The 27,610-nt window shown below is 47.2% G+C and overlaps 3 protein-coding genes across 57 annotated transcripts in view; 2 read left to right on the forward strand and 1 right to left on the reverse strand.

The window, feature by feature from the left end:
* camk2b2 (calcium/calmodulin-dependent protein kinase (CaM kinase) II beta 2) overlaps positions 1-3,212 on the forward strand; it is a 37,648-nt gene extending 34,436 nt beyond the window's left edge. For 38 of the 40 annotated variants that reach the window (XM_081702676.1, XM_081702685.1, XM_081702678.1 and 35 more), the window contains one exon: positions 1-1,764. This exon is cut by the window's left edge and continues 41 nt beyond it. The gene's annotated coding sequence lies outside the window, so the exon portion shown is untranslated. The other 2 variants (XM_081702673.1, XM_081702697.1) reach the window with 1 other exon arrangement.
* Positions 3,213-3,949: 737 nt separating this feature from the next.
* Positions 3,950-23,428, forward strand: ogdhb (oxoglutarate dehydrogenase b). 15 transcript variants are annotated; one of them, XM_081702208.1, is made up of 24 exons: positions 3,950-4,103; positions 5,274-5,637; positions 7,752-7,916; positions 8,587-8,689; positions 12,205-12,320; positions 12,559-12,713; positions 12,849-12,995; positions 13,107-13,197; positions 13,508-13,687; positions 14,579-14,707; positions 14,981-15,160; positions 15,259-15,411; positions 15,498-15,600; positions 15,994-16,122; positions 16,675-16,825; positions 17,408-17,535; positions 17,636-17,814; positions 17,897-17,968; positions 18,049-18,174; positions 18,550-18,622; positions 18,999-19,162; positions 19,277-19,431; positions 19,562-19,724; positions 23,290-23,428. In XM_081702208.1, the coding sequence occupies exons 2-23, from the start codon at positions 5,407-5,409 to the stop codon at positions 19,680-19,682; spliced, it is 3,051 nt and encodes a 1,016-aa protein (XP_081558334.1). In that variant the 5' UTR covers positions 3,950-4,103; positions 5,274-5,406; the 3' UTR covers positions 19,683-19,724; positions 23,290-23,428. The 15 variants fall into 15 exon arrangements, 14 of the variants coding, with proteins under 14 accessions (XP_081558334.1, XP_081558332.1, XP_081558333.1 ...); XM_081702206.1 differs by lacking the exon at positions 23,290-23,428 and adding an exon at positions 20,077-20,730; XM_081702207.1 differs by lacking the exon at positions 23,290-23,428 and adding an exon at positions 20,082-20,730.
* On the reverse strand, positions 20,466-26,445 carry pargl (poly (ADP-ribose) glycohydrolase, like). 2 transcript variants are annotated; one of them, XM_027020060.3, is made up of 16 exons: positions 26,292-26,445; positions 24,626-24,910; positions 24,305-24,391; positions 24,102-24,191; positions 23,921-23,992; positions 23,731-23,817; positions 23,371-23,531; positions 23,101-23,180; positions 22,705-22,777; positions 22,558-22,633; positions 22,266-22,413; positions 22,053-22,131; positions 21,668-21,776; positions 21,435-21,543; positions 21,204-21,332; positions 20,466-20,998 (listed from the first exon to the last, which is right to left on the reverse strand). In XM_027020060.3, exons 2-16 carry the CDS (start codon positions 24,908-24,910, stop codon positions 20,880-20,882), a joined length of 1,704 nt encoding a protein of 567 aa, XP_026875861.2. In that variant the 5' UTR covers positions 26,292-26,445; the 3' UTR covers positions 20,466-20,879. The 2 variants fall into 2 exon arrangements, with proteins under 2 accessions (XP_026875861.2, XP_026875852.2); XM_027020051.3 differs by lacking the exon at positions 26,292-26,445 and adding an exon at positions 25,935-26,072.
* Between the last annotated feature and the right edge of the window lie 1,165 nt (positions 26,446-27,610).

Here is a 27,610-nt window from a genome sequence, read left to right on the forward strand (position 1 = left end):
AGGAGGAGGGGAGGAAGGTGGAGCAGATGGTGGAGAGTTCCAGCGCTGGACAGCTCACCACCTCCCAGCCTTTACAGACCACGCCTGCGTGCCACACCCACCCACCCCGACCGGGCCGCTGTCCACCTCCACCCAGCCCCCATCCGTCGCGCGACTCTGCTTCCACACCCTCGACCGTCACGCCGACAGTCAACATAGCGTCAGCGGTACACAAAAATTGATCGTACAACTACCTATTAGGACTTATCATCTCCCTGCCAAGATTCGCCCGAGTGAGTGCAAATATCAGCCGTGGAGAGTGAGCACAGGCTCTAGATAACTGACGTCTGAAGCCTCGCCCAGTGCTCTGGCCTGTGGGAAGTCTTCCGTCCCACAATCCCCGTCCCCTCTCGTCTCTGCTCTCCACGCGTGTCTCCACTGGCCTTAAGCTCTGTGTGTCAAGGCACTTCTACCTATAATAGATCATATTTTAATGAAGTACTATTGATAATCTTCTTTATTATTATTATAATGATAATTATTATTATCATGGTTCTGCCACTTTAAGTATTGCCGTTGTCCTATTGAGACTGTATGTTTATTTAGTCAAACGATTGATGCCAGTTATACATTGAAACACGCGTTTTTGAGAAGCATGGATTTGTTTCCGGATTCCTCTGTGGGGCTTTGGTTTGTTTATTTGGGTACGATGCAGTGGACTCTGGTTCTGCTGTGTGGGTTGAAGTGTGTGACTGGCCATCGCTGTCAGCCTGACCCTCGAGGAGAACCTCGAGGAGAGGAGTCTCAGTCCTGTCACCAGCCCAAGCTCTCAGCCACCTACTGTGTGTGTGTGTGTGTGTGCGTGTGTGTGTGAGTGTGTGCATGTGGGCGTGCATGTGTGTGTGTGTGTGTGCGTGTGTGTGAGTGTGTAGATGTGGGCATGCATGTGTGTGTGCGTGCGTGTGTGTGTGCATGTGTGTGTGTGCGTGTTTGTGTGTGTGTGTGTGTGTGCGTGCGTGTTCGTGTGTGCGTGTGCGTGTTCGTGTGCATGTGGGCGTGCATGTGTGTGTGCGTGCGTGTGTGTGTGCCTGTGCGTGTGTGTGTTCATGTGTGTGTGTGTGCGTGTGTGTGTGCGTGTTCGTGTGTGTGTGTGTGCGTGTGTGCATGTGGGCCTGCTTGCATGTTTTTAAGTGGTCTCCTTGCGCCTTTCTCCTCAGACTTGCGATCACTGTCCACCCTGTTGTGGAAGTGTGTTAGTTTCGGTTTCGACGCCGTATAGGAACGTGGGGCATCATTTAGAACTATAATGGGAAAGTGGTGTAGGACTTGAGTTCTGCATACTGCAGTTACCTGCCGGAATATTATATGGGATTCATTTATAGAAAGAATCTATTAGTGGAGAGTTTACAGAGTAATTAAGGCACAGTGATAAGTACCATGTGGGTTTACATTGTCAGGTGTACAGTTAAGGTAAAGAGAGTTTATCTATTATATATAAATCTAGTAATGCACATCCAGTCCTGCATCTTAGCCTCCACCCTTTTGATGTTTTTGTCTTTATATGCAGGCTGTTAAACATTTTAGATTATGAGTATTTATGTGCTGAGTAAGTAAATATTTTCTTGTTTTGCTGTGTAAGTCCTCTGGTGTATTTTGCTGATATCTTATTGACATGGCGATGGAAAGTCTCCTGTTGGACATACTGGAAAGTGTCATTGGAATACACTGAAAGGAAGCCCCTGCAGGGTGTGTGGGTGTGTGTGTGTGTGTGTGTGTGTGTGTGTACCAACCTTTTGAAGTGCGTGTGGCCTACTGGCATCTGGCACATTAATGTACAGCAGTGTGGCGAGGGGCATCACTCACCATGCCACCTGCTGACTGAAGATCATCCTCACAGTGGGAAGGAAGTCCCCCAGACGACTGCTGTTCACGTTTGTGTTGTTGTTGTTTTAATTTGTTTTATTCCTTTTAATTTTACTCTGAAATGTGAATAATTATTTTGTAGTTTGTCACTGAACCCCCTGCGTCACTCTTGGGGGGGCCCCTGTGTAAATGGTGAACAGTGAAACATCTCCCCTTCAGACAGCAGTGCAAGCCGCACGACAGCATCCTCTAATATAGTGTTGCTATTTCTTTCTTCTGTGTGTTTAGTATTGCAAACTATGACAGGTATGACTTCTAACACAATAGATATCTTGTAAACCCGCTATGTAGTGATAACATACTATAGGTGGCAATTATTTGCATGAACTTCAACATAAATTTTGGTGATTTTCATTCTTTTTTTTTTTACTGAATGCTGGTGAATTCTGCTCCGCTACCAATTTCCAGAGCTTTGTAAGTGCATATAACTATTTTTGTCTCAAGTTGATGACTATGATTATGATTAACCCCATGAAACATGTAACAATGAATGTACGGCACGCTTTTGTACAGGGCTATGTTGTTGTCTGAGCAGTGTTGGTTGATCGGGAATGAAGTGTGCTGTGAGGTGTGTTATAAAGAAGTACATGTCATCTCTCCCTTTTCATATAGAATGGTTCATGTTTTGCCTGCCTGTAAGTACAAAGGACCTCCTATTAAGGTTGCGTCTCTGAGGGTACTATGGGTTTTTTTAATGGCTATGTCTCTGAGTCCACCAACAGAGACACAAACCTTAAGTAATTTACCAAGGATAGAATTGATCGTCCCAGTTAAGAAAAATGTTATATCAAAGCTTTCTGGAATTACTGAAGGTGTCTTGTTATTTTCTTATTGAAACTGGTGGCCAGGTAACACAAGCAAAGCAGTGAGTCCTTTAAGCAATGAATGGTAAAATCTTATAGCCAACTGCCGTGCGTGCGTGCGTATCGGTGCTGTTTGACTTGTAGTGGCACCTTGCTGCTCTTACAACATCAAGCCAGTAGCTGTTTGGTGTTTCCACCTTAATTCCTTTTCCTTTGCTTGGTTATATTTGATTGTTTTTTATTTCTACAATGCTGAGCCTTCTAACTTTATTGTTTTCGGGTCTCATTTTTGGATGATATTTGTATATGATCTCTTTAACCTAAAATGAGATTGTGAATCCTATATGATTATTAGAAAATTAGTTTGAGTCCCATGTTCCTTCTAATTGATCCTTATCTGTTCTTCCAATGTTCTCTCTCTTTCTTTGTCTCTCCCCTCCCCCTTACAACTTAAGCAGATGTGTTAAGATGTTATCAATATGTTAACAATAAAAAGAAGAATGCAAACATGAGTAGTTATCTTTCCCTCTGGGGACTAATGGAATTATACACCCTGCAACTCATCTAGTCTATGTAAATGCACTGCCTTCACAGATCTGAATGAAATAACAATGGTGTGTGGGGGTGGTGGTAAGTGATAAGGATAATGACAAAGGTGAATTCCATTTCAAACAAGGCAAAAAATGGGCACTGCTGTCCACAGTGCCTGAGAGCTGTCTGCACAAATCTAGCGAAATGGCCCACATAATTACTTCATGACTTGTTTTAACGAGACCTTGTGGGTCTGCTTGTGTGCTTAATTACACTGGACAGTTTCTGACTGACTCATTTATTTTTAATATTTGCTATGAGCAAAGAATTGACTTATGCTGAGCAGTAGTTTGTAATGTGCAAATGACGGCCAAAGACTTCCAGGTCACTGCTGCCCTCACCAGCTTTATCTGATAGTGATGAATATTGTATAGGGCTGGTGTCACTACCTTCAGGAGCACTGCGTATTTGGGAAAGAAGACAAACCTGACTGCGCAATTTTTTTGTTAAACTTCTTTTGTTAAAGAACCAAACAATACTTACTTTTATAGCATAATTGGACCACGGCGATACATAATGTTGCAATCAGACCTGTAATACTGTGGTAAAAGAAACTGAAATGACAGGACTGCGGATGACGCCCGTAAAAACCTTTGTCAGAGGACACGCCTGCACGTGATTAACGTGGTTACTTTGGACGGCGCGTGTGCTGACGTCACACTCCCTCATGACGCAAGGCCCCGACCTCTGTAGCCACGAGCGCACGGTGACGGCGGCTCGGGAGCGCAACCAGCACTCTTCGCTCAAACGGGCGCTCATTTTAAATGACATTAAACGACACATCATCTCACTCAGGGCGGATCGGAGGTAATTATCCAGTTTTCTTAACTCCATTCCAGCAGGACCGTACTCACTAACTAGTAAATACGCGCGTTTCCTAACGTTATCGCGCTAACTTAACGGCGCCTAGTCCGCGTTCACGGCGCACACGCCGGTAACCGTGATCGTCACTATAATAACAAGGTAGGCGCGTGATCTCGCGTGAGTGACGGAAACCGCTCGTGAAAGATCTGCACTAAAGCAGTAGCTCGCGCAGGAATCTTTTGTCCCACGAGCAGTCCCTAATTGCGCTTCTTCAGATAGTTAGCCGGTTAGCTTTCTAACCGTCGGCTCGGTAGCTGCCCGTTAATGTTTGAGCTGTCTAGCAGTACGTTTCAGTCTTAGTTGTAGCCTAGCTAACTGGATAATTATTTAATGGGACCAAATGGTCTGCCTGGCTCGTATTATCGTCTGAACTTCTGACCAACTAACCGGCTGTCAGTCAAGCTCAGACTGTTGTCTCCTTATTTATCCAGAGATTTGGGCTGCGGTTACTATAATGACCATTTCTGTTTAAATAGTATGAACGTAACGTGAGAAATGCCGCTAAATATTCATCCGATTGGGGACTCCTAGTTTGCTCTCTGTAGCTGCAGCTCTTATAACTGCTGATAAGCAGGGAGGCTGTGGTGCGTGTTTTTCTGGACACGGCTAGTTTTTAAAAAGTTTGGCTCTGGAGGTTAACGGTGCACGATCGATCGAGATGCGTCCATCACATACTGAGATACGGGCTCCATGCGTTAATTACCAAGCTGGCTTTCTCATACTGTAGCTGAAAATACCAGGAACAGCAGAGTCCTGTGTTATACAGCGCTTAGTAGAGATACTCTCGGTAATGCCATCTACAGAAGAGCCTGCGTTAAGATACATCACTGGGAATCAGTTGTACAGAGTACAGGAAGGTAGGTCAGAAACCATACTGATCCACTCCTTTTCCATGATGAATGTTCTCTCTGTGCAGACGGAAATCTCTCCTTCTTTGACGGATTTGAATTGGTAGCTACTATTCTCTACTTAATTTCTAACGTGTTTGGAAGACCTTCCTCACATGTTTGACTGCTGTTTTAAGGGGTTTTGCTATTAGGGAACCCCTCCCTTTGTACGGCTGTACTTCTGCCACACCTGTAATGTTAAATGTGTGAGCTTTGGTGTTTTTAGGCCTTCTCACAGCTGGTGGAAGCGCTAATCCCAGGAAGACACGTGCGTGAGAAAGAAGGGCTCTGATCACTTTTCTCCGAGGACAACCTTATCGAAGCTTCCGTTCCGGAGCGGCAAGGGGGAGACTCTACAGATGTACCGTTTAAGGACCTGCGCTGTGCGGCTCTGCCCACTCACGCCTCCCAAGCATGCCCGGAGCGCTTCCCGCCAGAGGCTGGCAGTGGGCTCGGCCCAAAGGACGTTTCAGCTAATCAGGTGCTACGCGGCACCCGTCTCCACCAAGCCCTTCCTCAGTGGCAGTAGCTCCAGCTATGTGGAGGAGATGTACTGCGCATGGCTGGAGAACCCCAAGAGCGTGCATGAGGTAAGACTGCCAACACAACAGCAGGGCCTGACGGGCCTGACTGGTCTGGCTGGTCTGCTTCCAGCTCGGAATCTAATGCTTGAAGATTCCGAAAGGAAAAGTAAAATCTCATTTACTGGAGTCCTTAATGTGGGTTTCTAATTCTCGACATTTTTTTGTGCCATTCTGCCTTGTCAGATAAGAATCTGCAACTTTGACATTTGGTAATGAAGAAAGAGAAATGGGTTTAAGCTCAGCTAACACTGTATGCTGAGAAACATTTTTGAATGACTTGTCAGTGAATACCACTGCATAGCCCAAACATTGCTGCATTAAAAAAACAGAATATAACGTCTTTAACTTTGGTGGCCATTCTGTCCCTTTGGCTTTTTTGGCCACCACAAGGAAAATAATGGATTGAACTGTGGATAAGTGCCCAGCTCACTTCCTCCATTACGTCTTATGGATGGAAGACTGGATGTTACACAGCTTCCAGTGCAGCAGGACAGGCTAGAACAGGCTTCTGCCGTAAGCCCACAGTCTCCCAGGGAAAAGCGCAGCTCAACAAATAAATCAGAAGCTGCTGAATACACGGCCCTGAGCTGTTGAGCTGGGCTCAGAGCATGGGAGGAGGGTTCAGTACTTCCTGTTTGGCTCATCTGGTCAGCTTTCCTCTGATTCCTTTATTCTCAGTGATGTTAGTGAATGACTTTACCGCTCTGTGTTTTTTGATTTTTCAAAAGGTTACAAACCAAAAAAAATTGTACATTTAAAATATAAAAATTTGCTTTATATATTAAATGTGAAATGGTTCTAATTGCATTTCAATGGAAATCAGCGTATGAGCCCCAGTGGGCAGAAAACAGGGATGTGGAGTCAGAACAGTGAAAATGTCGCAGTTGGAATACTTGTAAAGCTGACTGTCACAAGAGGAAGCCATGGTTCTTTTGAAATATCTCGTTCTGCAGGGCATTATGGGAAAACACTGCCTTAACATACATGCGCATGAACCACATTCATTGGCCAGTATCTGCCTAGTGTCAGTGTGCACATGGCACCAGACCAAGACAGGGCGAATGCCGTGTTAATAAGTTCCAGTTGCACTTCGGTGATGTCTGATTGTATAACTTTGGTTGTTTTTGTGGCCAGAAGGCAAAAAGAAATGTGTCCATAAACTCTGAACTGTCACGTTTTTGGTGATTTATTTGGTTCGCTGAGAGAAAATGACTGGCCTCCAGTCATTGGCTGGTTTCTGTAGTTGTCTCCTTTATGTGGAGGGGAAATTACTTCAGCCTTGCGACCTAAAGTTGGTTAAATGCAAAAATTCCTAAAGTAAATTCCTAAAATATGCAGATGCTCCATTTGTAAGAGGATACATGGGGTCAAACATACAAATCATTGCGCAGATCATGTCGGTCTTGTGTCCCTGTTCTCTCTCTAATTCCTTTTGGAAGGCGGTGTATTCACTCTTTGGCGCGGGGGCAAACGTGAGCACAATCGTATGGAGCTGCGGTTGGGCAACGGGCCCTGATGTCACGCAGGCCGCCAGACTGGCAGTCTGCACTGGTGTGGGCATGTGTTGGCATGGCAGGCACACGGCCTCCTTCAGCACCACACCCACCAGCACACGTTTAACCCGCCAGGCTGTGTAATGCTGCAGAATCCAGCAGAGCTTTCACCAGACAATGACATCACTTAGTTTGTATCGACCGACCAAGGTTTGGCTACGTGAATGCGTAGTTTTATTGTTTTGTTTTGTTTTTGTTTAATTTGTTTTTAAAACGTGCTGGAGGTCGTTTGATTCTTCATGGCTTGCTCGTAGACTCTAAGCCAATCAGACTAGGGTTGCAGTTGTAGCTGGTTTTGTAACTTCGATGGCCCAGCTTGCGTAACCCTGCTGTGTTGCGCTCCTGTCAGGCTGACTGAAGGGCTGGTAAGACAACCTTGTGCCCTGACACAATCATCCATGTGAGATGCCCTGTCAGCGTTTAAAGGCAGCTGATGAGGCTTGTCATCATAGCGTCTCACAACAGCCTTGTACCTTGAACCCTTTTGGCATATATTTAGGTTTGTGATATCAGTTTATTGTTGTCTTCATTTTTCTTTCTTTTTTGGGTTTCCGTCTGGCCCTCCAGTCTTGGGACAGCTTTTTCCGCCATGCCAACGCAGGTGCCACCCTGGGCACGGCCTACCAGAGTCCGTCTGCCCTGGGCGTGAGCCTCTCTGCTCTGCCTCAGCCCAGCGTGGAGAAGCTGGTGGAGGACCACCTGGCTGTGCAGACCCTCATCCGGGCGTACCAGGTAGGGCTGTCCCACACCAGAGCACACAGGCACCTGACCACCCTCAGCGCATTTGTATGTTTCCATTGAATGTCGACTCGTGCAAATGGGTGAATGTGTTTCTGAAATATTAATACAGCGTGGCGCATGTTTCTGATTTAAAGTGCAATGGAATCACAGTGTGTGCAGTGAAGGTTTCAAAACAAAAATATGTAACAGTGTCAGCCAATAAGAATTGCACTGTGCTTCCCCATACTGATATACAGCATGGCAGATATATCTGTATATAAAATCTAACATGAAACAGCTACCAGTTAATGTTAGCAGAGTGAGCTCAGGTACATGGGAGCAGTGTGCTGCAGAGCTCAGTGCTACGTGTGCTTGGTCTTTTGAGTGCTGTTGCCTTGTCTGCAGGTGAGGGGTCACCACGTGGCCAAACTCAACCCACTGGTCATCAGTTGTGTAAATTTTGACCAAGCCCCAGTTACAATGGGGCTCCATCAAGTCGGTGAGGATTGCTCGTGCAGTGCAGTGTGTTTTGCTCATACACCTCCGTGAGGTTCCCCCTGCCTTTGGGCTACTGCCTTCTCTCTTCTTGCTATGGCTCCTTCTGTCCTGTTTCTCTCTCTTCTTTCTTTCTTTGACTCTGCCTCTCTCCCTCTGTCTCCCCTGAAATCCTGCATTCCTACAGATACGTGGGCACCACATTGCCCAGCTGGACCCCTTGGGGATTATGGACGCCGATCTCGATTCATGCGTCCCCACAGACATTATCACGTCTTCTGATAAACTTGGTGAGGTAAACTATCCCTGTCGTGAAGGGAGATTCCTTTGGGATGTTTAATTCTATATGCCCCGCCCTCTTCCACGCCAGTGTCTTCTCCGCCTCCGCACCGAGATCGCGGCGCCCTGGCCCCTAACGTGCATGCTGTGACCCCACCAATGGTTGCTTGCAATGGGTAAATGTAAGATGGCCCATTCAGAAGCTGAGCGAATGGCCGCCCTGGCCCTGGGGGGGGGGGGCTCAAACATGGGCTCAAACGTGAGTGGCACTTCCGGTAGCCAGTGCCCATGCCTCTTGCCATTCTGACTGGAGTTGGCCCGCTGTGTGTTTACCCATTGGAAGCCGTCCTCGTGACCTGGAGCAGTATCAGCTTCTGTTGTCATGCTCTTCAGCTCCAAGCATGTTTCTCCTCTGCCGTCACACTGAGTCCTCCCTCTCCCTTCTTCTGGAAACTTCCACAGGCTGCCACGTCGCTGTTCGAGCCCACACCATTGCATGTTCCCTGCTGTGACTGGCTGCCTCTTGCTCACTTTGTGCCATGCTATTGTCATTCCCGTTGAGTTTTCTCTCTCACACCCACACGAGAGGCTGCGATAAAGATAATGAGAGAAGCTATTGTTCAGTGGTCCATGAGTGATGCAGTGACATGATTTTTCACAAGCGTGGATGAACAGGTGGCGTATCTGTGCTGTTCGTGACACTTTGCTGCTCTTACAACATCAAGACAGTAGCTGTTTGTGCTCTTTTTTCCCTTGTGAAATGTGACTTGTGTTTGATTTAAGTGATCCTGACCCTTCTAAACGGATCGTGTTTTTTAAATTGGCATAAGAGATTTGAATGTCTTGGTCTGTCAGCAGGCTTCAGTCCTAATCGCATCCATGTAGCTTCTGACGTTATTCCATTTCTGCTTCTGCTGTCTTTTTTTTTATTTATTTTTTTATTTCAGCATGCCCGTTATCTGTAATCTCCGTGTGTGCTGTTTCTCCGTCCACGGTCCAGGCCGGAGTCCGCGCTCCGTAGCGTGTAAGCGGGGGCTGGGGGCGGAAGCTGCTTTCTCGAGCTCCTGACTCAGCCTGTGTGCAGAACGTTGGGATCTGCAGTCAAACCACAGCAGGCTGCACAGGTGGGTGTCTGCAGCTGAAGCACGTCTGGTGCAACACAGCGACATGCTGAGTCTGGGGAAAGGGCTGCGTGTGTACCAGAAACGCACCAGCGCTGAACTGTGGGACCATACCTGCTTACGAGGAATTTTCATCTCAGCTCAGTCTCTGAAGTAGATCAGGCTACTTTCAGGCTTCTGTATTTTCAGTGGTAACTGGGGCTGGATGTTGGAATTGTCCACTTTTTTACAGGACTGAACAAATTTTGATTTCAAAAGTAGTCTTATTAGTCAAAGTACACCATTAACCAGGTTTGTTTCAAAGTGTAGCCTTAAGAATGGCTGTCTAAATGACACCAAGCAAGCATGCAACGTAAAAATGGATTCATTATACCCATCCCTAGTTACAAGCCATTTAGGAACAATGATATTTACTGCAGGACGCACAGACTTCCTCGACAGGGACGAACATTTATTACATAAATGACAGCGGCACTCGCACGTATTACAAATACACCTCCAGGCGGCGTGTACACGTAGAAAAAACACACAGCACGGCAGTGACTGGCGCCCACCCAGTACCACGCAGACCAGGTGCCAGCAAGGGAGACCTCGCAGCAAGAGGGAGAAAGGCAGCTTCCCTGCCTCTCTCGGGACAGTCCTGTGCGCTCCAACAGACTTTGCACCTGTGCAAACAAAAGGCGCAAGCACAAACACACAATAGCGCCTTCACACAAACATAAGACGCTGTGACGTGGCGCCCGTCGTCCCCGCAGGCGCCTTGACGTGTCTGTGGCCTCAACGGACACACGGGGGTGCACGTCCGCCCCGGTTCCAGACGTGCTACCGCCCCTTACGGTCCTCCTCTCCTCCGTCGCTCTAGGAGCGTCCCAGAGGCGGTTTGCCTCCGAGGCTTTGGGCAGACCCAGGTGTGTGCAGGCGTGGCCACAAACGAAAGTCCTCCTACTGCACGTGGCTGGCCAAACCACGTGAGTCGCGGGAGGCGAGCGTTCCGTGACAATCAGTACTTTTATTATACTCAAATTCTAATACTGTCAAGGACAAATATATAGATTGAGTTAAACTCTTTTTGTTTAATAAATGTATGGAATTGTGTTGTATTGGTGGAGCTACTACCAAAGCGCCAAACAAAGATTCTCTTTTTACTCCACATGTCTAACAGTTTTTAAAGGTCAGTTGTGTGACCTACCTGGTGTGAGTCGGGTAACATGGCTAGTCCTAACTTCAGTAGTTATGTATCTGCTGCTCATGACTTATTAAACACAAACCCCTTTGCAAACAGCCAGCTGCCCAACCCTCAAATGAAGCTAGAGTGTGCAGTCTAGCTGTGTACCCGAAAGATTTACTGTACAGTCTTCAGTATGAGTTTGAAACCGCTTGCATACGAGGTCGTGTTGTACTATTGTGTTGCGTGTTTAGTGTAACCCTTTGCTTTGACTAACGCTCTGCTTGGCCCAGTTTTTGGCACGAGTCTTTCCTTTTCTTTAGTTTTTTTTCCAAATCAGTTTGAATGTGGGTGGTAATGCTGGCCTGCAGGTCAGGGGTCATCATGGCACCCTGTGTCACGTGTGTGATGGAGCTAAAGTCCCTGACGTTTACTCTCAAAACTGATGCTTCTGTAGTTTCAACCTGCAAGCATTTGTAAGGTTGGGCAGTAAGGCATGCATTACGTATGCGTAAAGACATCTTCATGACACATGGTGCAGATCACAGTGGTTTGTTTCTCTGAGATTTAACAAGTTTGAAAGATGTACTGCATCAGCAAAACAGTGTTTTATAATGTTTTATCGAAAACCAAGGCAGAAAAGTGATGTCACACATTTAGTATCTTGTCATGTCGTGAGTAATGCTCAGTACAGGCTGTTTTGCGAGCGACGCTCCACCCACAGGTCTTGGTATGTGTTTCTGCAAGTCAGTTATTGGCCTGTCACACTGTCTGCTTTATGCAGTAGAAACATTTTTGCAATAGTGTCTGTGTCATTTATAAGCTGAAAAACAGACTTCAAAATTAAGCCTCAGTTGCTTATGATCCCCTTGAACATGTATTTTGTGTTTTGAGCATGTGTGGTCGTCACCCTGTATTTGGCCGATCAGCTTCTAGTTCTCCTTTCCCCCCCTCACCCCATCGTCTTTTTAACTACTTGCACATGTTCCTCTCTGCTCCTCTCTAATATCCTGCTGTTCTTTCACGTCCTTGGTCAACCTCTTACACTCGTTCTGCCCATGTGTGTTTTTCCAATCGTTTGTCAATGCCGTTTCCTAATCGATGCACTTAAGATTTTTTCCCCCCAAACACTGCTTTCCTGTTCTAACAGAATTTTCTCTCCTTTGTGTTTGTGTTGGCCATGCTTGTCCGTTCTACACCCCCTCGCCTTCCCCGGTTGTGCATGTTTTCTCTCTGGCAGGTTTTTATGGCCTAACCGAGTCACACCTGGACAAGGTGTTCCGACTCCCTAAAACTACCTTCATTGGAGGCAGCAAGGCCGCCTTGCCTCTCCGGGAGATCATCCGCCGCCTCGAGGTACACACCCCGTGTCCCTTAAACCCCCTTATACCCAGACACCTGTTTACACGATTGGTTCACCCAGACAGTAAAATGACTGTAAACGATACCCTCTTGTTATCTCAGTCCTGTGGCGTTGTCTTCGTTGTGGGTTTCTGTTATGGTTATGAGCTCATTTGGTTAGCGCTGGACGATCAGAAGTCTTCCCACATCCTGGTAGCATGTGGTTTCCAGAAGTGCTGCTCCCTGCCTGCAGATGGCATACTGTCAGCACATTGGTGTGGAGTTCATGTTTATCAACAACCTGGACCAGTGCCAGTGGATCAGGCAGAAGTTTGAGAAGCCTGGTGTCATGCAGTTCACCCTGGAGGAGAAAAGGACGTTGCTAGCCCGCATGGTCCGTGCCACCAGGTCAGTCCAGCCGGTTGCTGGGAGTCGTCCTTTTCAGCTAGTCTGGCTCCAGTTCTGTGGTGCTCTGTGTGTGTGGTATGATTTGGGTTTGTGCCATTTCGTGGGCTGTACTCAACAGCCTGTGCTTCTGAACAGGTTTGAGGAGTTCCTGCACAGGAAGTGGTCATCAGAAAAGCGATTTGGATTAGAGGGTTGTGAATCGCTCATACCAGCACTGAAGACCATCATTGACAAGTCCAGTGAGAATGGCGTGGACAGCGTCATCTTGGGCATGTCCCACAGGTTCGTCTCCTCGCTTGCGCTGGCTTGAACGCTTTCGACGGTTTAAGTGACGCCTGATGGCATCTGGCTCCCAGTACCTGTGTCTGACCTCCTGTACCCTCTTCCCAACAGAGGTCGCCTTAATGTGCTGGCTAATGTCATTCGTAAAGAACTGGAGCAGATCTTCTGTCAGTTTGACCCCAAGCTGGAGGCTGCAGATGAGGTTGGCAGTCAACCCTAAAACAGTCCTACCTGCAGTGGGGCAGGTCTGAGCTGGTTTTAGATCAGCCCCGTGCAGTAGGATTTATATCAACAAAACCTCCAAATTTCTCTAATGCTGTAGCATGTCCAGTACCATGCCTGTGTCCTCTGGATTGTTTTCATAGTGACATACTTTAGATTCTGTAGACTGCGTATGTCCCGGTAATTGGCATTTGTGGAATGTAAACCAGGTCGATCTCATTCTCAGCTTTGTCCCATCCTCCCCCACCCTTTGCTCCTTGTTCTGTTTCACTTTCGCGTCTCCCTGCCAGGGATCCGGAGACGTGAAGTACCATCTGGGGATGTATCACAGGCGGATCAACCGCGTGACCGACCGCAACATCACCCTGTCGCTGGTGGCCAACCCCTCTCACTTGGAGGCCGTTGACCCTGTGGTGCAGGGCAAGACCAAGGCTGAGCAGTTCTACTGCGGAGACACTCAAGGCAATAGGGTCCGCACTCAAGACTCAGAATTTCACTCACGGGTTATAGAACTCACATATTTAAGCTCTTAACGTGACAGGTCCTCTCCACTGGGCACAGGCGTAAAGCGCTGTTAAGTTGAGCTCCGGGCTCACTGTCCTCTCGGATCAGATCGAGGAGCCCGTTACCCCTGGTAGCGAGCTGAAGCAGGCATGTTGTATCTTTGCCAGAAAAGCTCTAACATGGTTTCAGAAGGCCCCAGTTCAGGAATATCAGTAATTGGTGCTACATGTTGTTTCATTGAGTGTGTGTTTAGTGTTTTGGAACAAAATTGAGTCTAGGTACTTACATAGATACATAGATGCTAGCCTTAACTAGTTACTTGAATAGAAATTTGAGTTTTGCTGAACTACTATCAGGGATATGAAACTTGCTGGTAGTGAAACCATAGAATTCAGCAGTAGAATTCTCAGGTGACCTCACTCATGAAGGTCGTTTCACTTTAGCTTCTATTGCCCTGTAGATTGTGGTGAAGATATAGAGCTGCCTTTCTCTAGATGAGGTGTGTGGGTGTGTGTAAACTAAGTAGATAAGCCCTACACAGAGATATTTTACATTCCTGTGTTACTGCAAGCTGTAAAGTCACGCTTGAGACTTGAGATGTTTTGAAGCGTGCACATTCTCACACACACACACACACACACACACACACACACACACACACACACACACTTTGTGTGACCGGGACTTGACCTTTTGCTATTAAATTAGTTGTAGCTTGATGCACCGTATCAGAGACTACAGCATCCCTGGAGAATGGGTGCAGTTTGCATGCTCAGTAACACTGTTGTGCTTGATTTGCTCACTTGGTTTCCACACCACCTGTATGAGCTCGTTTTGCACTGCCCCTCCCCTCCCAGGTGATGTCTGTTCTGCTTCATGGTGACGCTGCATTCGCAGGTCAGGGCATCGTGTACGAAACCTTCCATTTGAGCGACCTTCCCTCCTACACGACTCACGGCACGGTGCATGTGGTCGTCAACAACCAGGTTCAGCTCCCTCACCTTACTCAAACAACCCCCTCAACACACACACACACACACACACACACACACACACACAGAGACACACTGTGTATTATAGAAAACCTTCAGCTCCACAGATCACTTTCACTCTTCTGTGTTTTTGCCTCCTCTTGTACAGTAAAGTCCCTGTGACCCATTTCTTTAAAAAAAGGCCTTTAATATTTTGGTTCGTTGTTTTATCCTGATGTCGGAGATGGTTGAGCATTTACTCCAGCCACGCCTGCTGTCTCCTCTCAGATCGGCTTCACCACGGACCCACGCGTGGCCCGCTCCTCCCCCTACCCCACGGACGTGGCCCGGGTGGTCAACGCTCCCATCTTCCACGTGAACACCGACAACCCCGAGGCTGTTGTATATGTGTGCAACGTTGCCGCCGAGTGGCGGGCCACCTTCCACAAAGACGTGGTGGTGGACCTGGTGAGTGAGCCCCAGGCAGCTGCTCTGAGCCGCTTTGGTTCTGGTCGCGGGTGTTCCTTCCCAAACGTGACAGGCGGCGTGATTGGCTGGTGTTGCAGGTGTGTTACCGGAAGAACGGCCACAACGAGATGGACGAGCCCATGTTCACGCAGCCGCTGATGTACAAGCAGATCAAGCAGCAGAAGGCCGTGCTGCAGAAGTACGCGGAGAAGCTGATGGCGGAAGGAGCCGTCAGCAGACAGGAGTACGAGGTGAGTCCCGAACGCCCCACCGGGACCAACGGGGCACCATGGCTCCCTGCACGCACGTTAACGCTTCTGGAAATGTGTGCCTTCAGGAAGAGATCGCCAAATACGACAAGATCTGTGAGGAAGCTTATGCTCGCTCCAAAGACGAGAAAATCCTTCACATCAAACACTGGCTTGACTCGCCCTGGCCTGGTACAGACACCTCCAACCACACAGTTACAAAGATGAATGAATGAATGCATGAGATGAAATGCTACCTTGTACCTGTGCTCACTGGCAACTCTAATACAGGTGAAATAAGTTTAAAAAACATTAACAGACTGTCGCTTTTCTGTCTGCATTAGCCACTCCAGGCCCTGACGAATCTCATGGCTGAGTGGGTTTAATGTTTTTGGATGGCAGACGGTTGTTCAGACTGCACAGTGATGTGGTGGTGGGTGCTGAGGTGATTGTGCCGGGGACTCTCCTGGCTGGCAGCAGATGAGCTCTGGGCCTCACGCTCGGTGATGCCAGCCAGGCTGCGGAGGGCCCGCGTGTCATGCTCCCCATGCCTTTGACCCAGGAACAATCTCGTGTGGCGGGCAGGTTTCTTCACTCTGGACGGCCAGCCGAAGAGCATGAGCTGCCAGTCCACGGGGGTGGAGGAGGAGGAGCTCGCCCACATTGGCGGAGTGGCATCATCCGTGCCTGTCAAGGACTTCACCATCCATGGAGGTGCGCTGAAGTTCATGCACAACCTCAGTGTTTACATGGCAAAAATTTAAGCAATGTTTGTTATAAGGTGCATTTTAGAAATAACAAGCAATTGGGGCGTTAAACAAGCAAGTATTTAATCAGAATAAAAAATTGAGCTTGAGTTCCCTATTTTCACTGGAGCACTATTACAGAGTGAAGGAGCTATCTGAAAAAACATCTCCCCAGCTACCTGTACGCCTCCGTGTAGGTGGATAAAGTGGCCAAGAGGGACAGAAATGCTTCAAGAGGTCGTTGAGATGCTGCAATTTAGACTCCTGAGGGCTGTAAACATCAGCAGCAAGACTGTCATCAGTGCAAAGTGTGCAAGTGAAATGAGCGCCAGATGATCACACACTGGCTGCTGTTTGAAACCCACTGAGGTTTACTTGGCGACCGCATGGCAGGCAGCCAGGAACACGTAGCAGTAGTGTAATCTAGAGGCTAGAAACAGCTCTCACATGTTCTCCTGTCCTGAGTAAGGGTGGGGTGGGGGTAGTCTCTGCTGGCTTTAACGCGTCTCGTCTCTCCGAGGTCTGACGCGGGTCCTGCGGGGCAGGGGGGCCCTGGTGGCGAGGCGGGCCGCAGACTGGGCTCTGGGAGAGTACATGGCCTTCGGATCGCTGCTGAAACAGGGCGTCCACGTGCGTCTCAGCGGGCAGGACGTGGAGCGCGGCACCTTCAGGTTCTCAGCCCCTCTCGCCCACGAGGGAGGAAACCGCTCAACCTCACACACACCCCGATCGCTATAACGTACAGCACGGAAGAGTCGCCGTGACAACACAAATTCAGCAGAACCTTTTAAAACCATAAGAGACGCTGAGAACTGCATAATAGGATAGTGAAAGTGTTCTATCACTTATAAGTGTTTTGCTTTTTTAACATTTCTTTTGCACAAATAAGACCTTTTTATGGACTGTACTTTAAATAGAGAGGACAGGAGTGATTTGAACCATCAGTACGAGTGACTGCAGTGTTCATCACCCCTGCTGTGACTGATTCATTACCACTGAATTTGCTTGCTGATCAGATGATTCTGGAGAGTTGTGGTGTTTTTTTTTTTATGTCAAGGTCATTATCATCATATGCTCTTATTTAACGACATAGAGATGACGTACGTCAGTCTGCACTAAGACATAAATGCTCTTAGTGTTCCAGATTAAGAACAGATGCAATTTTGCAATTCAAGATGCGATTCAGCGTGGCTCTGCGGTGACACCTGTCCAACTCCGTGGACTTTGTCTCAAACTGTCCCTCCCACCCACAGCCACCGCCACCACGTGCTGCATGACCAGAACGTGGACAAGAGGACGTGCATCCCCATGAACCACATTGCCCCGGACCAGGCCCCGTACACCGTGTGCAACAGTTCCCTGTCTGAGTACGGCGTGCTGGGTCAGTGCCTGTCCGTCTTCCCTCTCTCCAGGCGATGACGCAGATGGTGCGCCGCCTGCTGACCCTTCGTCAACCTCTGCCCCTTAACCCCACGTTGTAGGTTTTGAACTTGGCTTTGCGATGGCGAGCCCCGATGCCCTGGTACTCTGGGAGGCGCAGTTTGGAGACTTCCACAACACTGCCCAGTGCATCATCGACCAGTTCATCTGCGCTGGCCAGACCAAGTGGGTGCGCCAGAATGGCATCGTCCTGCTGCTCCCCCATGGGTTGGAGGGAATGGTATGTCCCGTCTCTCCTCTTGCATCCTCTCACCTTACCCAGCATCCGTCCTGCGCTTTAAAATGTGTCCTGATGCTTTCAGGGTCCCGAACACTCTTCAGCTCGTCCCGAGCGCTTCCTTCAGATGTGCAACGACGACCCTGACGTGTGTCCCGTAAGTCCTGCAAGGCTTCCTGCTGCAGTGGGTCCTGTGGATCAGAGTGCACTCTGAGGCTCTCCCTTTCTCTGTTTTAGACCCTCACGGGTGACTTGGCCATGCAGCAGCTGTACGACTGTAACTGGATTGTGGTGAACTGCTCCAGTCCGGCGAACTATTTCCATGTGCTAAGGAGACAGATCCTCCTGCCCTTTCGCAAGCCGGTGGGAACCACGAAGCCCAAACCCTCATTCCCGCAGCTCCTATTCAGCACGCATTTAGTTTCCCAGATTATTAACCACAAACCCCCACACCTGGTAAACTGGGACTTTAGAGGTCCGCCAGATTTAGTTTGACATGAGCACTGGTCCTGACCAACCTGCCTTTGAGGGTTTGTCCCAGCGAGTTCCCTGAGCTTTAATAGGCTTTAATAGGCACCTCATGTCACATGACCCTGAGACGGAGCCAATCAGACTGAAGTCACCAACATAAAGGGGTTTTTTTTTGTTTTTGTTTTTTTGGAAATGGCAGTGTATGTTGTACATTTTATTTCAAACACAGTCAAGTTCCAGTCTCTCACTTCTTGTCTCACCTCACAGCTCATAATCTTCACGTCCAAATCCCTATTACGCCACCCGGAGGCCATGTCTAGCTTTGACGATATGCTACCAGGTAAATTGTTTCAGTTTCCATGTATGCAGTTGGCAGATCCTCTGTAACTCGCTCTAGATAAGAGTAAGTTGGAGTTGCCCACAGAGACGTTATGGCCTGGCGTGGTGCACATGCAGGCTTTCGTGTGTCTACATCCCAGTCAGACATGATCTAACAGCAGTTTTCATCTGAACCTCTGTCACCGGACTGCCGTGCTTTTATTCTACTTGTTCAGTGTTCTTTGAATGTTTTGCTTAACCCCTCGCGTTTCTGTATGAGCTCTGTGGATGTGCGTTCACAACTGTTTATTAAGAACTAAGAATCACTAAAATGTTTTTTATACCAACTGTGCAGCCCTGCATAGTTTTGTGCTAACACTTGGTGAACATGTATGTAGGCACATACTTCAGGCGTTTGATTCCAGAGGAGGGCACGGCGTCCCACAATCCCGCTGGAGTGAAGCGCATCGTCTTTTGCACAGGGAAGGTTTACTATGACCTGGCCAAAGAGCGCAAAACCAAAGGCCTGGAGGAGACTGTGGCCATCACACGCATTGAACAGGTGCCTCTCTCTCTCGACACATTCGTGTCTGTTTAGCCTAAGAAACATTACCTTCTGGTTTTATAGACAAAACTGCGTAAAAGTTCACCTTGACATGTTTGGATTGGTTGGCAGCTCTCCCCTTTCCCATTTGACCTGGTGAAGCCGGAGCTTGATAAGTACCAGCAGGCGGACCTGGTGTGGAGCCAGGAGGAGCACAAGAACCAAGGCTACTACGACTACGTCAGACCACGCATCTGCAGCACCATCGACCACACCCGTCCCGTGCGGTACGCCTCCGTCACCCCTGCGGCCATCGTTAGAAATGAAAGCCCACCTCATCTGTTCTGCAGCATCCCCACGAGTCCCGGCATTCCTACTAAAGCTCGTTTCTGTGTGTGCATTTGCTCTGGTTCTTAGGTATGCCGGACGTGAACCAGCTGCCGCTCCGGCCACTGGGAACAAGAAGGCCCACCTCGTGGAGCTGAAGCGTTTCCTGGACACAGCGTTCAACCTGGACGCCTTCCAGGACCAGCCCTAAACACTTCCTCTACCCCAGACGCCCCAGTGCCCCCCCTACAAGGTACATCCCTTTAGCCTTAAAGACGCCGCCGTCCGGAACACACTGGACGCTGCCTCCCCAAAGCCTCCTCTGATACTGAGGCCCAAGTTCGTCTAAAGAACATTGGGGAGGCAGAGCAGATGTTCCAGATGGGCAGTATCAGTGGACACTGACTGCATGTGTTTACGATTTTTGATAGCTGCAACGTTCCATGAAGTATGATAGACATTTGGCAACATGCAGTTTAACGATGCTAGCAGACAAACCCTGCACAAGCCCCTTTGGTACCTTGCGCTGTTTCTGGAAGACTTCAATGCTTTTAATGTGTTTGGGGGCAGTTCTTTCTTTTAAAATCACTGTTTACATATCAAAGCACAGAAACAAAAACAATGGAAGGTTTCCAAACCTGGTCGGATGCGCTCTCATCTCTAGCCTGGAGGACACGTCCAACTTCTGAGGATGTGCAGCGGATGAGCTGGCTAGCTTTCACACGAGGGCGTAAAGCAATGGACAGTGTTTTTATTCAGACAATTCTGCAGATGATGATGAAGGTTTTGTGCTTGCAGAGAGTGATTTTAGATTATACGCTTCACTGTGATCTGGAAACAAGGCCGGCAGTCCAGCAGGTCCCCAGTGTGGATCAGGTAATAATTCAGGTGCTGAAGAGGAGGGAGGATGACGGGGACCCTCACCTCCTCCTGATGCGCATGTCTGACCTCAGTGCCAAAAACACTGCAAACGTTCAGGAGAACTTCAAGCAAATGCCATAAGATGAAATATTTTATTCTTTTGTAATTTGTCAATACAAGATAAGGCTGCACACCCAGCTGATCTCTGCAGGACAAACAGAAGGGATATTTGCTTACTAAACTATCATAATCCTTCATTCAGTAAAGGCATTCTCTTCATTCAAGTTGTTTGCCCTTACTGGCTCACAACTGTTCACAACTTTCACAATGAAAGACTTTAATTTCCAGTTATAAAAATGTAATCATGATGATGCTTTATTAAAGGAATAAGCATGCTGTTTTTGTAATGAGTTTTTGTATTTTTTTTATATTTTAGTTCAAAGACTATAATTTTAGGTTGCAGCCTGTTCTCTTTCTGATTTCTGTGATTTTGATTACAGTGCATCTCTGTCGCTGTGCTCTGGACTCCAGCGTGTCTTCATCTGTTTTACAGTTGGCTAGTGTGAACACCTGCTGCCTCTGTAACGTACTCGTACAAGCCCCTTGGCTGCCGTGGATGCTGACTGAAGTGCTTACAATAGTCGTTCAGTATCTGGTATAATTTACCTGTGGGGGGGGGGGAAGAGATTTTCATCACAGTCTATTGGTTTTAAACTACTGCACTACCCCAACACACGCAGTCAGATGTTTAGGAGGGTTCTTATACACACGTGTGTGTGTGTGTGTGTGTGTGTGTGTGTGTGTGTGTGTGTGTGTGTGTGTGTGTGTGTGTGTGTGTGTGAGAGAGAGACAGCGGTGTTGTGGTACTCACCCACAGTTATGCTGTTGTTCTTCAGGTACTTGTACATCTTCTGCACCTCCAACGCTTGCTCCTTGTTTCCAAAGGTGAAGTAGGCCAAGTCCCGCTGAGCCACGGCTGCGGCCATCATCTGGATAAGGGCTTGCACAGGCCAACCTCACAGTCAGGACCTCCCCACACTGTATGAGCATTATGTTAAAAAAACACGTGTTCTCCACGGTATGGTTGGGTGCTGGGAATCACCTTTGAGCTTCGGGTCTCCGTTAAAAGCCCCACATCCCCAGTTTCCCGTTGCAATGGCAGGGGTGTAGTCAGCAGGAGTGTTGGGATTTCTCCGGAAGCCAACATAGGCCTTTAAAAAAAAAAACAACAACAACAACACGCAAATGCTGGAGAACGGAGCCTTCCACGTCGGGCAGAAGACCGACATGTCACAGAAGATGGGATGCGCTCAGTGTTTCAGAGAAACGGTTCACCTTGTTGAGCTCTCGTCTGATGTTCTCCTTGGTGTACTGCTCCCTCGGGTCCTTGAAGCTCAAAGCATCGATTGCCACAATCTGACAGTAACGCCGTTTCCACTCGTCTCTGTAAGGAAAAGGGGGCAGAACAGTTGAACGCCACCTGCCTTTGTCCATCCATGAAGAACAATGCACACGGAGGGGAAAGAGTAAATGAAAGTAGTTGAATCATTCCATGAATTCTGATTTAAACACATCAAAGACTGGGAGGTTTGAGTGTTTGGTCCGGCCTTCAGAGCCAAACAACCTTCTGTCTTGCTTTTTCACTTCGTACACATCAAATGAAGTTTTCCTGAAACATGTTGCATTTCAAGTGAAGCGTGGTAGTCAAAGGCCTGATTACCTCTTGGTGTTATCTACGTACGGGCCTTGCCATTCAAAGGTGTCGCTGTAGCCGTAGGAGACGCTGTACCTCTGGATCCCTGAGGAACCAGTGAAGGAAGAATTCAGAAACTGGCTTACTGCTCCTAAGTAGCTTGCCTGCACTTGTGAGCCTACTGGTGTTTAAGACAGCAGGTAAGACTACTTGTGCGTGCAGCCCTGTTTTGGAACTTACCCGTGATCTTCAGGCACTCGTTGTCAGCCAGTTTCTCTGTGAAGAGCCTAGCTACAATCAGCTCCGGGTTCATGAGGAAGCGAATCTCCTCCTGGACCAACCCTGCTCCCAGCACCCCTCCACCCACAAATTTGCAGGCGAAGTCAACCTGGCCAATGTGAAAGGGATTATAATGGCATCATGGGCGCAGAGGGGGAGAAACACTGGTTTCAGTAGTTGATGAGCTATCTGTAGTCCAGGTGAACCTAAGGTAAGTCTGTTTCATGGTCCGTTGGTCGCATCAGTAACAAACCTGTAGCATGCCTGCGCCCTCCTCTTCAATGGTGCCTTGCGGAGAGACGTGAAGGTTGGTCAGGGTCTCGGTTTGCCTAAAGTCAAACTCATTCTGTCAGAACTGTGCGGTTTCATCAGCCTCGCCAATCAAAGGAAAGTCACTTGCCTTTTCCACTGTGGGAGGTCTGGCAGTGCAATGCAGATCCTTTCAAAAGTGACTAGTCCATCAGGTTTCGTGTCTGTACATGAGGATAACGCCAATGCTGACTAAAGAAGGGTGTTTTTATTTTTAAATACAAATAGACTTGACAAATGAGTTGATGGCTAAGGACGCCCACCCACAAACTGAACTTTTATCTGGAGACAGTAATGCCACATTTTCTTCTCAGTTTGGTTTTGACATTAATGACTGACAGCTGCACATGTGTCTTTTGTTATTATCATTAAATAACTTTATTGTGAAGTTCCTCTCTAGCTCCTGGTTCCACATGGAGAACCGTATGAGACAGGGAAGAGAATTGCAGACACCCTACATTATAAGATGCTTTTGTGAGTCAACTACCTTTTCCTGTTACAGTGTTGAAGTAGTGGAAAATTGCCCTCAGCTTCTGAGTCTTCCTCCTACTTGCATCACCAAACAGCCTGTGCGTGTGTACGTGCAACACGAGGGACAGAAGCATGTGTAAGGCATGCAAACAGCTTATTCACACTGAAAACCCTGTAATGCGTTTTATACTTTTGCTGTATGCAGAGGAGAGTACAAAGTGAGCGGTGAGAACACATGGACTATAAGGATGAAGTATTGCGAGTGGCACGAGAAGGCGCGTCAGACCTGCTGAAGTTGATGGTGGGAAAATTGGCGTATTCGCTCCCATGTTTCATGGTGTTGCGGTGGGGGAAGGTGCAGAAGAAGGCGTTGGCCAGCAAGCAGGAGATCTGTACCTGGGACAGCGTTATGGCATGGCTGTGGTTCTGCTTCAGCAAAGGGATGGGCTACAGACGGACGCACCAACACAGAACGACAGGGCTTGAATGATGGGGCTAAACGATGCAACGTAGACGACTACATTGCCAGAGTCTCGTATGTGCATGGCTGGCCTATTTGGGGACAGAAACAGGGTGGAGGAAAATAAAAATGTTTGGCATGAACCGGAGACACTCAAGCAGAGCATGAAGATAGTTGAGGACTTACATGTTTGATGAGATCTGGAAGTTCCAGGGCCAGCTGGGCCATTTTAGAGATCACCAGGGAAAAATTGTTCTCCTTTTTTTGTACATCCTGGTAAACAAAGTATAATATAAGACACCCATGTTACACATTTAAAGTGATTATATCTATAGGCAATCATTGATGCGGCCTTGCATTCTGGTAACTCACTGACCGTAACATAGCTGTAAAGGGCATCGAATGGCCACTCCATGCTGTGTTTCTGATTGTAGGAATTAATGGCCATCTGAAACAACAGGAGGAAGCGTGTGTGTAGCAGTGCGTTGGTGTTCACATCTGAGCCCAGTTTCTCACAGGGCAAAGAGAATGCAGGTTTACATTACTCATCATCATACCTGTACGTCTCTCACTTTAGAACCGCCTGAGGACAGTTTCTTCAGCGATTTTTGTACGACACTCCAGCGTGAATCCATGCTGGTCTTTAACTATGCAGAACACGTAACGAATACTGATAATGAATAATAGCTACTTATGGCATATAATGAGAAAGGCAGAGACATTTTTACAACCTGGTCCTCAACTAGGGTTGCATGCTTACGTTAAGCAGAGGTAGTTTGACATGGTTACTGTCCCAAACATGATGACCCTTGTAAGGAACCAGTCTGCCACGCTGAAACTGGTCTGTCTGTCGAGAAAAAAAGAGCGAAGGGCGAGACGAAGTTACAGCAGTCCATGTGCCTGAACTCACATCCTGAACTCGTGCTGGTCACGTTTTCAAAGTAATACTTACACGGGGAAAAAAAATTCCCAAGACAAGTATTTTTGCTCTGAAATAAATAAAAATAAATTCATCCTGGCTCTTCACCTCGTGACCTTTCATATGATTTGAGAAGAAAACGTCAAAAGTGAGGACCCTTACATCTATAAGCACAGTGTGGCATGGGCTGGGGAACAATGTATCTAGTTGCAGGTGGCAGTCAGGCTCCTTCTTCAGCTCTTTGAAGGGAAACATGTCTGCCGGTCTTCTGCCAGCATCCTGGTGCGGCCCCGAGCTGTCCGATTCCGTCCTGGAGTTGTGATGGTGCCTTTGATGTGGCGACGAGCTGGTCGACGACCTCTGGCTTGAATCCGATTCGCCGCTCTTGTCCTTGTGCACTTGCTTGAGACATTCATTCACTTGTGAGCTGTCATTTTTATGAGCCATCTACCAGGGAAGAGGATGAATGGGCCAATTTTAGAAATGTTAATTCAAGCATTCATCTACTGGGAATCATGAAATTGAATTTCACTTTAACATATTGAGATTGTGACCGTCTCAAAATAAAGGTATCAGTGTCTTTAGGTTGGTGCAAGACAGCCCTTAAAAAACTTATTAGCTGCATATCGTGTAGCCTACATCATTGGCTGAGAGTGTGGCACTAAAACAGACTAACGTATAAAAGCAACATGAAAATATATTGTTAAAAACCAAAATTATCAAACATAATATTTAATAAGTTAAAATACTAATTTCATTCAGATTTATGTATAAAATCATACAAGAATAAAAAGGACACTTAAAACATCTTTGCCTACATTTTCACTCTTTACTCATACAATGTGCACAATACACTATTATGATCTAATTCACAACTGGGTCTAATGCATTCATGTTTGTTACAACTGCATGTCATGATTGTGTTATCTCAGATACCTAGATAACTATAACTAGCTACAGTTAACTACAGATAACTAAATACAGACAACTAACTACAGATAACTAAACACAGACAACTAACTACAGACAACTAACTACTGATAACTAAGTACAGACAACCACAAATAACTAACCACAGATAACTAATTACAGATAACTACAGACAACTATCTACAGCACTGTTTGTTTTCTGCTAGCTTGTTTAGCTGTTTAGTTGATGCGTAGGTTACTGCACATCTAAGTTTTCCGTTTCTGTTGCCAGCTGCATTTTACACTTCGGACCGAGAACTGAGACGAGAAACGGACGTAGAAATGCGTGTCGACGTTTGTTTTAAACAGACTCGTAGAGTAACGATCTAGTCCGGTATCACGCTTTCGATATCGTACAACTGCTATAACTGTTCATAACCGTTAATAGCGGCTATAACTTTAAACTTCGTGCTACTCGGTTTAGCTCACTAGCTATCTGGGACGTAGCCGTGAGCCTCGCTAAATTCAGGAGGTTATGAGAGGAGCTTGTGCGGCTACTTACGGTTTCAGCCCTGCCTAAACTCGGAGAGCCGAGTGTCTGCAGCTAAAACGAATGTGAAAGTGGACCCAGGAATTGGTTTGAGTCACAAACGTGGAGGGTTGGACCAAAGGTGAATATTTTGCCACACAAGAATTTGTACAAGTTAGCTGGATAGGTAGCAACTTACAGAAAAACTAGCAAAAACGCAAAATTAAGTGATCCAAAAATGATCAAAAAGTGCACAGAAATCTTGAATACATTAATCAAATACAGTCGAGTAAAACAAACATTTCTAAATGCTGCCGCAGCCGCAATAAGAACAATCACATATCGTCATACACATTTATCTTCCATGTGAATAGATTCTCTAACATCTACCTTAATGTTTCATAAGCGCGTCTGCCCTGGTAAATGTGCATACACTGGTATTTAATATCAGCCTGCTGAGGACGTCCATAGACGTCTACCACTGAACCTCAAAGACGATGAAGAAATTCCGACCCTTGAATTCAGATTAATGGAAGCACCAGCGCCCTGAAGTCGCGGTCCTGAGGCGCAGCTATTTACACTCCTCTTTGGACCGACAGATGGCGCTGCAACGCAAATTATTTTGATGACTTAGTTTCATGGGCTTATTATTAGAGAGGCATATGTTGTTAATGAATACTATATAAGTACTTTAGTATTGCACTTTTATTATCCACACTATTTTGTGTTTTGAAAGTGTTATTATAAAGCTTCTCTTTTCTGCCACTGCCCAAACAGTGTTAATGTTGCAAACATTGTCTGCATATTGCCTTGCTAACTAACGCAATCCTGCTCCTTATTCACTGTTAAGAATGACCAAAGTCCTCTGACCTCCTCTGCAGGATGCCATTGATAGAGAATCACCTCTAGCAACCAGAACAACAGTCCACTTTGAATGTGAAAGGCTCTCCCTGTCTGAGTCACGTGGTTTGTCGCAGAGGGGATTTATTTTCTGCAGTGATTCTCCACTTTCTGACCTGTCACATGATTGGAGTCTTGTCTTAAGCTTGTCCTATTTCTGCTGCTCTAAACAACTTTTGCCTAAATTTAGACCTCTATCTACCCCTTCAGGCCAGTGGACTGATTAAGATCAAGGTTATTGCAGATTTATGTGTCTGTTACTCTGTTGTCAAAAAAGCCCCTCTGCTCTGTTCACTAACCCTGAGCATTTAACTGAGATCTGAGTTACGTTACACCCTGACAATATTTACTACAACAAAGATTCATTTCGGCGTACATCTGACAGGAATCACGACGCTCTTCGTTAGCGTGCAGGGAACCATCCTTGCTGACATACTCTCCCAAGCCTTTCGTATTTTCAGCCTAATCAGGAGTGCCACTGCATGACGGAATGGGACAGAATGTCCGCTTCAATCTCCGTCACTCTACCTGATGGGGCTCTTAGCGTCCATCCGTGTTATGCCACCTCGTGTTACCTGCAGGCTGGCACAACCAGCAGTGCCACTGCCACCATAATACCACCACCAACTGTGTTGGAGCTGACTTTTTACAGATAGAACAGTAATGGAGCCATTAGATATATGAACTTTGTTACCATGTGCTGTACTATACAGAAACGGCTGACATCGTAAAGTTTGCATCATGTCAGGTTCACGTCACTTTCGTCCGCCTATTTTCCCATTAAAGAACCACTCTGCATTTTAATGCAG

This window comes from Electrophorus electricus, chromosome 19, assembly GCF_041902795.1.
Source record: "Electrophorus electricus isolate QZ-2024a chromosome 19, ASM4190279v1, whole genome shotgun sequence".
Classification (NCBI taxonomy): Eukaryota; Metazoa; Chordata; class Actinopteri; order Gymnotiformes; family Gymnotidae; genus Electrophorus; species Electrophorus electricus.